Raw genomic sequence first — 12,402 nt, 5'->3', positions numbered from 1 at the left:
AACAATTATGCGTTAGGGCTCATGTACTGATGTAAGATGACAATGAGAAGTTAAATACTTTTTGCCTTTCTAAACATGAAAGAAAACAATTAAAATTTTCAAAACTGGTACCCCACCCATTTTTCCCATCAAAAGCAGCCCGGGCAACTCATAATCTTTTATAAAAATCCATGAATTTCAAGTTTCATCAGGTAAGTAACTCACTGAATACTTTGAGACTCTTTTTACACAACCCTTTTATTCAGCCGACGTTTTAGTGACTGTCTGTCACCTTCCTCAGGGCAATTCTGACTGGTTCACATTGCACTGCAGCACAGGTGTCACTGCTATAGATGCATTCCCAAACTTAAAATATTTACATATCTAGTAGTTTCAGGGAACAGTATCTACAATATGCCCTGAAGAAGACGACAGACAGTCACAGAAACATTGACTGAATAAAACATGGCTTGGTTGTGTAAAAAGAGTCTTATATAACTTATTCAACTCTTTTAAAAATGATCTCAAAAAACGTCTCTTCTGTACCAGTACGTAATGCCTTCTCTATCCAAACTGTCCCAAAGTTTAATCTCTTTTCTGTGGTCATGGCTTCCAAGTACGGGTTTGAACGCCTTGTACTTCTTGTCGTAGTAGTAGTGGCTGTACTTGGTGTTGTAGCCCAGTCCGTACAGGCTGAGTTTGTCACAGGAGTTGAGGGCTGCCATGACCATGATGCCACCAGTGGTGGGGCGGAAAGACTTCACTCTCATCCACCTGTAAAGAAAAAGGAAAGAGTTGGTGGAAAAAGCAGTCCAGTCCGGGAGACGGAAAAAACAGTCTGCTAACAAAAAAGGGCGTTCCTGGAAATGCTTAATGGTAAATTAAGCAGGATTGGCGACATTTATCGTCCCCTAAACCCCAAGCTGATTTTTCAAAACATTTCAATTTTTCAACAAAGAATCTGCAGAGCAGATAAAACTTCTGCCTTCCACATGGATATGCTGCAAAATGGTACGGGTAATTTTGAATTATGCTGCCTGCACTTAGTGCAGAAAAAAGTATTTTGAGCCCTGTATGATATGCACTTCCAACTAAAACTTGAGTAAAAATTAGTTTCCAAAAAAAAAGTTTTCAACCATACTGTAAGTCGTACAAAGCAGTTGCAAAATGAGCAAGTATATATACCATAAGTTGCAAAAAAAACATTGGAAAACGATACCAAAATCAAACAACGATGTAAAGAAATGAATTTGAAGACTAGATTGTTCGCCAAACCATACTGTGTCATTTTGTTCACCCTTAAAAACCACGTAGATTTCATAATGAAAGCAACTTTTGGCGGGGGGGGCACATTTTTTTCCATTTGCACACTCGCATCAGTTTTGGGGTTTCCAGAGTATGTCATCCATATAATCAAATCTTTTTCTTTGTGTTATAAAGATAAAGCAAATATCAAGACAATGACAAAACAGGACTTACACATAGTGGATATATCTCATCCAGTCTGGGTGGATGATGCGTACATTTTCCGGTGGCACTGCGAACTTGTTCTTACGTTCTGCTATTGACTTGAGGTACGAAAAGTCTGCCTTTCTGCATGGCACAAATATATATGTGATGTCCTGAAAGAAATAAACAACAGACTAAGTTCATGAAAAAAGTGGAGAAATGAAGATTCCCTTTATAGAGACATACATGTACACTTTACAGCAAATTTGACATGCATAATTTTTCTCCTGTCAAATCTTCAAGGGAGCGAGTAGAAACAAAATCTCCTGGCTCCCAGGAATCAAACCCGGGCCGCCAGCTTACGAACCCAATGTACTAACAGCTAGGCCAAAAGGTTTGGACCCTTTCAGACTAGTCATTTGGTAACACGGTGTAGAAAGAACCCTCCCGAACCTGCGCCTAACTCGGACAGCCAGTTCACAATATATCCAACACTCTTACCACTAGGCCAGAAGGTATGGGGCAGTCTATTGTACTACAACTACAATAGGTGGAAATTTTGCCATGCTTTTTGTAATTGTATTAAGAAGACCACTTGTCTAAGAAGACCACTAAGAAGACCTTTGTCCCATGGGTGGTCGTCTTAGACAGGTTTGACTGTATGACTGTACTTGTACTGTACTTCTACTGTTACCAGACTGACCTTACTGATAGGGTAGTCATCTGCCTTCACACCGACCAGAGAGCGGTCATAGAACACGTAGTGAGTCGTCCTACTGCCTACGTCTTCTTCAAACCCTTTTGTCAGGGCATGGTTCACCCTGGAAAATATTTTTAGAAAAGAGAATGAAAATTAATGTTGAATTTGCCTGTATGTCAACTGAAGAGAGCACAAGCAATGACCTATAATGAAGAGAAGACACTACATTTGAGGCACCCAATGCAATTTCAGAGCAGTAAAACTGCATTTTCAAAGACTTACTTAGGCCACACCGACTTAATTTTATGGATGACATCCGCGCGCGCATTAATTTTTGCCTGTTCTCAAAAAAAAGATCACGTCCACCGAGGCTCTGGCCTGGCTCTAGGTCTGGGTAGTCCATGGTAATTAGCGACAATACGGAGGTGGTAACTCTGGAGGATCCACCCAGGCTACGGAAACTCCACGATTCAAGAACTCAGTGCATACGTACAGTGCCGATTGATAAATTCTGCAAAAGGCCAACATGTGCCGGCTTGTCGTATATATGTCGTTTTGCCGCAAATTCACAAAACCAGCTTTGTATTCCTGTGGTTTAGTAGCATTTTTATTTTTGGCCGGATTTTTTTTTTATTAGCCCGCAGGCACTAGTTTGGGGGTCTTCAGAGGATGTCATCCATAAAATTAAGTCTGTGTGGCCTACTACTTATAATGTAGTGATTTTTTTATTGCAGTTGAATCAACCCTATCCCATACTGGAATACTGATATCTGTAAGGTAAAAATGTGATGTTGCTGGCGAAAAACAGTTCCTTGTTTCGTATCATATACTAGTTCTACAGGTAGGTATTTATTGGTGTACCAAAAAATAATGGGACTCTTCCTTATATAACTTGGTTTTGGGCTATTTCAAACATGTAAAATTGTATGAAAAGATTATGTAAACGATGATAAAATTTCAGTAATATCCGTGTCCATAATATCACCAGGGTCCATAATATCGCCGCCTTGAGAAAAAGTGTGCTTTAAGATATTTTTACTGCAACATACTTTTGGTACGCACTCCTGCACACCTCAAATGTACATACCTAGGGTATGTTGCAGTAAAAATATCTTTAAGCACACAAGGTGGCGATATTATGGACTATGGTGATATTATGGACACAGATGTTAAATGTCAATAAAACATATTTTCTCATCCAGAATATTTTTGTTTTGACGTCCTGAAATTGCATATTGGACACCTCTAGGTACACTGGGTATATCCATGATTGTACCTGAAGATATAGTTATGCCTGTCAATCTCCTCCCCATTCTTGGAGCCGTTCAGCATCCCGCCATTGCCGATAACGGCACAGGTGATACACTGGGGCCTGCTCCTCCCCTTAAAGTTGAAGATGGTATCATCCGCCGGAAACATGTTCAGTACGTCTCGGACCTCTGATGGACAGAAGGGAGAAGGTTGTTCAAGATCGTAACGCTTCATTCCTTCTTCAGAATAATACAAAATATGGTACAGTTTCAGTGTCAGTTGTCCCTCCTATTTCCAAGTACATGTATTTTTAATCTTCAGTGACTTTGCTGAAGCCACAATTATCTATACTTGCATAAAGCATATATCAGCCACAACTTTTTGTCCTGTATCATCTTTTGGTCATTTACATTTTTATATTGCAACCTGTTAAAGGTATACTGGTATTGGTTATACATTTTGCACCTAATAGTATGTTTTAATCATTTGTTTAATATTTCAGTTGTATTAATTTCTTGTTATAATGGTTTTAGGTCCTGTAAATTTTCTTGATCATTGAGTTGACCTTTTTTTGCAATATTTTTGTCTCTGTTAATTCTTTTTCAATTATTATATTATTATATCATTAGTTTCATTATAGTCATTTATATGTATTAACTTTTTTTGCTACTTGTATATTTTTGTTTTCCACTAATTACATTTCAATCATTTTCATTACATTAGTTTCAGGATTATAATTTTTTATAATAATTTATTCTGCTTATAAATGTATTTCATTATGCAAATAAACAAACAACCATGGTTGAGAGTGGATTGTTCTTAGCTTACCTTCATAAGTGATATTATCCTTATAGTTGTATCCAAACGGCGTTGCCCAGGGTTTCATTCTCCAGTATTCATCTACATTAAACAACTTGCTGTTGATCACCATCTGTGTGTCTGGTCTGAAGATGGGACCAAACTCTTCTGATAAAAAGGCTTTTCTCTGTAGACTTCTAGGGCATGTCTGGAAAGTCAACCATATTGCAAGCATTACAACAAGTAATTTGTACATACCCTACATCAGGGTTTTTTCTGAACAGGGGAACAAGGGCAGCGCCCTCATGTAACAAACCAGCGCCCTCATATCAATTTTCAGATTGAAGCCTAAGTCTTTTTCAAAATCATCTTTTTCCAGTAAAAATACAAAAACAACACCACATAACAATACATTCTAGCATTACAAACTATGTTACTCTCATAAAAATTCCAAAATCTTACCACAAACTTGAAAATTTAGCTCTAGTAGTAAAAGTCTGAATGGAATAAACAATGTTCATTCAGAACTTGCTCAAGACATATAGCTAGACCTCCTTCATTTGCATACTATAGAACAGGCTCTGAAGTGAAACATGAGACCTGAGTTTGTAGCAGCTTGGATGAATGTGTTGCAATTGTGCCATGGGAAAGGTTTCAGCGTGTGGCAAACCCAACGTTGTCATCTGGAGCTACTAGTAACATTGATCACTAATTATAAAGGATGATTTGCAGATTGTGTGTACTGTTGATTGTACTTATATTTTATAAGTGAAATATGCAATGCATGAATAGAAATTTGGGAAAGGTACATTGAGGTTAAGAGTTCAAATTTCCCCCCTCAGGTAGCCTCAAAATGTCCCATTTCAACTTCAAATTTTCAAAGGCTTCACATGGCGGAAGGGGGGAGACCCCCCTTCCGCACCAACCCCCCCTCGGTCGCTTCGCTCCCTCGCCGTGATACTGCTCCCTCATGTCAAATTTTTCTAGAAAAACCCCTGCTACATACCCTACATATTAAACAGTAAATGTTTAATATCAGTTCTGTTTACAGGACTCAAAAACTGGGTGCACTTGGTGCATCCAAAATTGGAGAATTTTTCTGTGGACGCACACATAGTTTTAACTTTTATGTATGTAAAATGTATATAGTATATTTTTGACATCTATGTGTCAGAAAAATAATAAAATCTTTGTTTGATTGTAGTACTTGTTTAAGATTTTGAAATTAGAATTTGGGTTTAATCTAAATGAATTTTTGCAAGCTTTAAAACTCGCACCAATGACTTCTGAGGGCCCCCAATGTTGAAAAAGAAGAAGAAACAGATAGTTTGTAATTAAGTTTTACTAACATTTTACTTTTATTTTATATGGCGCACCTCTAAATTTTTTTTGCACACCAAATTTCAAGCCGTGGTTCAAGATTGCAACTGTGAGTGTAGTTAAATTTGTTGGATCCAAATTTATAGAGCAAATGTCAAAATCTAAACTGGGTAAATCACTAGTAAGACTAGGAGTAAATTACTAGACTAATATTATTATGTGTGCAGTTTACATACTCAATTAGTAATTATTATTGTCAATGACAGTATACAGTGTTATAAGACTTACCCAATCATAGTCCGTCACCATGCAGCTACATGTGAGTTATGTTTTACTGACATTGGTGTGGGTGGGAGGTAGAATAGCTGCCGCATTACTAGTACAAGACTGCCATATTGCTTGTGCCAGTGCGCCTGTGTGTTAGTCAGGTGTTAGCGTTCAAGCTTGAGTACAGAAAATGTTGACAGTTGTGTAAACATGTGTGACAGGAAGACTACTGTACATTCCAGATTGTGTACATGTGACTAGTAGAGTGACAGGAGAATATAATTAGTTTGATATTAAGAACCACCATTATTAGTATAATTATTATTGACTTAATTGGTGTGGCTTTAGCTGTCAGTGTATGATGACACATGATTTGCTACATACAAAGTTTACAAAAAAATGTATTCCCAACATTACTAGCAGAATTTTATGTTTCTAATCAATGTTTTGAGTCAACAGAAAATAATGTCATGTGCAACTTTGACTTCAAAAGATCTAAGGATCTACATGAATGTGCTTTTAGGAAATAAAACCTCAATGTAGAAAAATTACATTTGAATGCTACTGTTTTTGATTAAACCGACTCACAGAGTTTCTCCAGTTGGGGTTCTGTCTGAAGGTAAACTTGGTGTCGTTCTTGTCTGTCATGTGGAACAGCTGACCTAACCGGGGCTCAGGGGGGACGTAAAACAGGTCTTCTCTTCTTCTGTCTGCTGGGGGAACATCATCCAGCTCCTTCATACTGTAAACAAATAAACAAAGGTGTCTCAAATTCATTAGCACTTAATTGTGTAATTTATACACATACAAATCTGACTAAAGCATGTTCTTCTTCTTCTAATCTTTTGTCAGTAATTGGCACGACAAATAGTAATCTGTATGAAATTAAAAAAATGAAAAATGGCTTTGTTTTCTTCCAACTTCATACATTATCTTACATAAATTAAGCATAAATCTGCTGTAAGTCTTTAAGGCCACACCAATTTAATTTGTTGGTTCTCGGATTTACCTCTTCATTTTCTGATTTGCAAAAAAAAATTTCTGGCTCTGAATCAACTAAAAAATGCTCATATTTTGATGTTTTGCCAACCAGAGTTGAGAAAAGCCCTTTTCTTTCTAGTTTTTCCAGTTTTTCCATCTATCAATGCAGTGGTTTGATTGAAAGTTAATTCCATTGTATTAACCCAGCCTTTTGTGTTGACTTCATGGCTCCTATCATAGCATTTGGAGCTATAATAGGATGCCTAGACCTGTTTTTTTTTTTGCCCTGTCGCTTCATATTTTTTCTGAAAAAATCCGAGAAACAACAAAGTAAATTGGCATTGGTAAAACTCATTCTGCATCTTAGTACAGTTTAGAAGTAATCCTGTAAATCTTTTTTTTGCAGTACTTTTATATCCACGTTTTTTGCCATCACTACTGTACCGCGAATTTATCATTGCCGTGAAATAAATAATTCACCAACTTTCTTTTTGCTGTTAACAGTTCCGTGAACATACATTTTTTTCTCAGACCGCAGACTCTTGCTATACTGCAAACATTAAGTGATTTACAGTAGTAGAAATTGTAGCCCAGGAAGGCCCGCAGCCTTTATAAATTACCCAAACTTGGCTGCTGCTTGATTTAAACTCCAAGTGAAACTGACAGTCTGTGAGGAGAGGGGGTCACAGGTCAGGACGACCCACTGGGTGCAGATGGTTAGAAGTTCTGCCAGGTCAACATCATTAAATTTCACTTTCCACAGGGCAGGCTGCCAAGAAACGGCCCAGATCTTGGAAGGCTCAGATCAGTAGAGGAAACTTGGAACTTTTATAGCTAATTCAGAACTTCCGAAGGGCAAAATGCCAATTTAAAGATACATACATGTACTCTGTAATAAGTTAGTCACCGAAATCATGTCAATCACAGCATGCAAATACTGTAAATCACTTTAAGTTCACTGTAGCAAAAGTTCGCAGTCTGAAAAAAATGGACATGTTTGTGGAACTATATAAGTATGTTTGTGGTGGCAGCAGGGACAGTAAAAAGAAAGTCAGCGAATTATTTGTTTACAGTATTGAGTCAGAAGTTTGCAGTGAAGAAGTTACCGCGAAAATCAGGAAATTCATATATATAAAAGTACCATGAAAACACAGAGAGTGTATATTATACATTCATATCTATGCATGCACATAGTAAATACGTATACACTGCTGAGGCCTAGGAAAATTTAAGTTGTGTTTGCAGTTTCTGAGGTTGGTAGGTAGGGATTTTCTTCTAAAAATAAGTGAGTAAAATGTCTTTAAAAAATTGAGGACCTGTCCACCTGATTGTTTGTGGGCAAATATTTCACCCAATTTACTGCAGAAAAATCTGGAAATAGTAAATGACATTTCAGAATTCAGATTGGTTTGGAATTCAGCCAAGTACAATCATGTACCAGTGGTCAATAAAAAAAAGGCTAGGATTGGTGGGTTTTTGCTAGGGGTCGGTCAGGAAACAAGAAACACAACATTTTGTTTCCTAGGCCTAAACCAAATGTGCAGCTAGTATAATAATAGGAACACAAGGACAAAACCAAGGACATTTGGACTAAAGGTCACGACGGACCCAACGCGCTGGAATGTCTTTCCTGATTGGGTCACAGTAAGTTGCTTTCTGGAAGTAATCTGTACCCTGGCCTTACCAAGGACTCTGCCACCTCTGTTTTATCCATCAAGGGTGTTTTAATGTTTTGAAATCACTCCAGGCTTTCTTATACAGCCAGGGTATTGAAATAACAGCGTGTAGTGTGTCCGTTTACAATACACACTTGTAGGGATTATTAAAGGCCACACCAATTTGATTTCTTGGTTAATGGATTTTTTTCTAGAAAAATAATGGAGCGGGCGGGCGAAAAAATAAAAACAGTCCTAGGCATCCTATTATGGCCCAAAATGGTACGATAGGAGCCATGAAGTCAACACACCAGGCTGGTTCAAAATTTAAACAATGAATTTTGAACTTTTAATGATACCACTGCATTGAAAGATGAAATAACTGTAACAACTAGGAAGAAAAGGACTGTTTTCAACTGTTCATGGCAAAATATGAGCATTTGATTTTGCAGTTGATTCTGAATTTTTTATTTTTTTTGCAAATCAGAAAAAATGAAGTGGGCGAATCCGTTAAGCAAGAAATTTTAGATAATAACCAAGCAGAGGAACCAGTCTTTTGAAATTTTTGGGCACATTTTTACATCAAACTACAGTTCCAACGTGTAACTGGCCCTTCTGAAAAAAATTACCATTAGCTGGATATCAGAAGGGTACATGTAGGTACAAACCCTCAACTTATAAGAGTCGAAAATTAAGGTTTTTATTGTGTGTAGACTATAATCAACTACTAGTACTTGAACTTCCTGCATAAAAACTTGATATTCTCATAGTACAATCATGTAGTTTCAAAAATAACATCTTAGGCCACACCAATTTAATTTCTTGGTTAACAGATTCGCCTCTTCATTTTTTTCTGATTTGCAAATAAAAATAAAAATTCAGAATCAACTGCAAAATGCTCATATTTTGCCCTGAACAGTTGAAAACAGTCTTTTTCTTACTACTTGTTACAGTCATTCCATCTTTCAATGCAGTGCTACCATTAAAAGTTCAAAATTCATTGTTTAAATTTTGAACCAGCCTGGTATGTTGACTTCATGGCTTCTATCGTACCAGTTTGGACCATGATAGGATGCCTAGGCCTGTTTTTATTTATTTTTTTTTTTCGCCCGCCGGCTCCATTATTTTTCTAGAAAAATCCGTTAACCAAGAAATTAAATTGGTGTGGCCTAATCACCAATTTTCTTCACTTACGTACTTGGTGTAGTCATTACAGTTAAGAAGTTCCTATGTACTGTTATGAACAATAGTATTGTTATGAACATGAATCTTATGAACATGTTACTTTAATATTACTTGACTTGGAACTTCTATATACATGTAAGCATCCTTCTATTTGGTACATGTATATACTGTAAACCACTTTATATTTGCGATAGCAAAAGTTCGCTGTCTGAGAAAAATGGACACGTTTGCAGAACTATATGTTGGCGGTGGCAGCAGGTGCAGAAGAAAGAAAGTCGGCAAATTATTTGTTCACGGTAATGATAAATTCGTACAGAAGTGACCGTAAAAAAAGCGAAATATAAAAGTACTAGTACCACAAATATAAAGTTATTTACTGTAGTATAAGGAACACAAATATCATAATGCTCCATACCCTCGAATGTGTTTAGAGTCCTTTGCGCTGTCCTCACGTCTATGAAGGGCAGTCTTGCCGTCTCGCTCTCCGAAGACGTCAGCGCCGATCAGAATAATCACTATGACGATGACACCTCCAGCCAGGGCTAACTTCCACCTTCTACCCAACAACCTTCTCAACAGCATGGTCGATACTGTGTGGTTTTGTCTGCAAATAAAATTTACAGAGGAATTTAAATTTTAAACATGTACATGATTGTGTAGAAGTTGTGTGGTGACACGTGGCGTAAAGGCAGAGTGTTCTGCTAGCTCAGAATCAACAGGTCCCGGTCTGAATCATTTCAAGTTACTGATCTTGTGCCCTTGGGAAAGGTACATAAATATAATTATATGACTTTCTTCTCTTCAATCAGTGCCTATAGCTAGCTTTGGTGAGGATGTACCTCAGATGGAACATTAAATGGAGGTCCTATACATGTATGGGGAGAGATTTTAAAACTTGAAAATTGTTAGCATACTTTCAACAGAATATAACTTAGCAAAAAAGATTTACTGTTACAGTTTGAACGACTGCTCAGTTACCTGTACTGAGGTGACGACTTGAAAGTTGGCACACCGTCAAACTCAAAGACATTATTGGCATTAATCCTTGACAATGTCATGATTGTTATAGCTTATACCAAATTTAAAACAAGAATCTATTCCACGACTGCATGCAGGCACACTGAATGAGCTTACTGATAGAGTCTTCCCAATGCAGTTAAAAATATGGGGTGTCAGAGAGGCTAATAGTTCACTTTCACAGAGTCTATATGAAACCAAAGTCCTCTTTGAAAGCAGCGCAAGCAGGATCTAATACTGTCTGATCTACTGAGATACCAACTTGAGAGCTCTGTGACCATACTCATTAGTGGGTAAGGCCATGTTGATTTGATTATATGGATAACATCCTCTTGGAACCCCACAACTGATACGAGCGTGCAAAATAAAAAGTTTGGCAACAAAAAAGTTCCATTCGTTATGAAATCTACATGGTCATGAAGGTTGAACAAATGACTAAACACATGTATGGTATGGCGAATAAAACAGACTCTTCATTTTCATTTCATCACATTTTCTTCTCTTCCTTTCTAATTGATTTTGCCATTCTACGTTATCTTTCTCCAATATAATTTTTTTGTTGCAATTTACAGCATGTACTGAGTATGGTATATATTTTGCAACTCCTTGCACTATTTACACTTACAGTATGGTCGAAAACTTTTTTTTTGGAAACAAACGAAAATTCATGTGCAAGTAGATGTTGTCCATGTAATCAAATCAACATGGCCTAACACAGTCTGTCCCACAGATTGACGTAGATTGGACACCGCTGGGTCAGGTTGAGTTGGTTTAGTGCCACATGCCGCAGAAAGCAGAACAAGACGTGGTTGCAGTAAATCTAAACCGGATGGCAACAATTCTAAGAAACATAACCTGATCTTGGAAAACGTACAAACCACTATAAGGCCACACCAATTTAATTTCTTGGTTAACGGATTCGCCCGCTTCATTTTTTTCTGATTTGCAAAAAAAAAAAAAAATTCAGAATCAACAGTTGCAAAATGCTCATATTTTGCCATGAACAGTTGAAAACAGTCTCTTTCTTCCTAGATGTTACAGTTATTCCATCTTTCAATGCAGTGGTATCATTAAAAGTTCAAAATTCATTGTTTAAATATTGAACCAGCCTGGTCTGTTGACTTCATGGCTCCTATCGTACCCTTTTGGGCCATAATTGGATGCCTAGGCCTGTTTTTATTTTTTTCGCCCGCCCGCTCCATTATTTTTCTAGAATAACCCGTTAACCAAGAAATTAAATTGGTGTGGCCTAAGCAGCTTAGATGAGATCAAGTTGCCTCTGTAAAACTAGCCTGTAAATCCAACACTTACCAGTCGAAGTCAAAGTTTTAAAACTTTTATGATCTGCTAGCTAAGTTTACCAGCCACATCTGGCATGTGATTTACAAATTGAAGAAACCACATGTTTTGATTCAAGGTCTGAACCTGACACTAGCAGTCGGTTACCACAAGCTGTCTAATGCATTTAATGCCAACAGCATGCTAGAACTAGTAGAAGCTTTCGTGTCCCCACTAGGCAACAAGTGTTTAAAGCTCTGGAAACAATGGAGAAAGATATGTAGCCCTTTATGTCAATGCACAAAGGTTGCTAGCAAATGTACCTGGGTAAATATTTAGTTGACCGAGGTGCACTCAAATTCAAAGGTCACACATCTAGCCATATAACTACGCACTTACATGTAGAACCACTCCAGGTATGTTAGGGTAACTGTAACAGATCAGGCCTCATGCTAATAAAGATTACTTGAAAATGGGAAGTTCCCAACATATATATTTATTGCAAGGCAAAATAGGTATTGA

At 37.4% G+C, this 12,402-nt stretch overlaps 1 protein-coding gene across 1 annotated transcript in view; it reads right to left on the bottom strand.

The window, feature by feature from the left end:
- Nucleotides 1-385: 385 nt before the first annotated feature.
- LOC109472085 (alpha-N-acetylgalactosaminide alpha-2,6-sialyltransferase 1-like) overlaps nucleotides 386-12,402 on the bottom strand; it is a 16,944-nt gene continuing 4,927 nt past the window's right edge. Inside the window, exons 4-10 of the mRNA XM_019771658.1 lie at nucleotides 10,001-10,189; nucleotides 6,353-6,506; nucleotides 4,208-4,385; nucleotides 3,405-3,567; nucleotides 2,132-2,249; nucleotides 1,459-1,601; nucleotides 386-753 (exon numbers count right to left, since the gene is read on the bottom strand). Of these exons, the coding sequence (XP_019627217.1) occupies nucleotides 504-753; nucleotides 1,459-1,601; nucleotides 2,132-2,249; nucleotides 3,405-3,567; nucleotides 4,208-4,385; nucleotides 6,353-6,506; nucleotides 10,001-10,189 (1,195 nt within the window). The 3' untranslated portion in view covers nucleotides 386-503. The remainder of the gene's footprint in view (nucleotides 754-1,458; nucleotides 1,602-2,131; nucleotides 2,250-3,404; nucleotides 3,568-4,207; nucleotides 4,386-6,352; nucleotides 6,507-10,000; nucleotides 10,190-12,402) is intronic.

This window comes from Branchiostoma belcheri, unplaced genomic scaffold, assembly GCF_001625305.1.
Source record: "Branchiostoma belcheri isolate BF01 breed outbred unplaced genomic scaffold, Haploidv18h27 scaffold266, whole genome shotgun sequence".
NCBI classification, from domain to species: Eukaryota; Metazoa; Chordata; class Leptocardii; order Amphioxiformes; family Branchiostomatidae; genus Branchiostoma; species Branchiostoma belcheri.
This window is presented reverse-complemented; position numbering and strand designations above follow the sequence as displayed.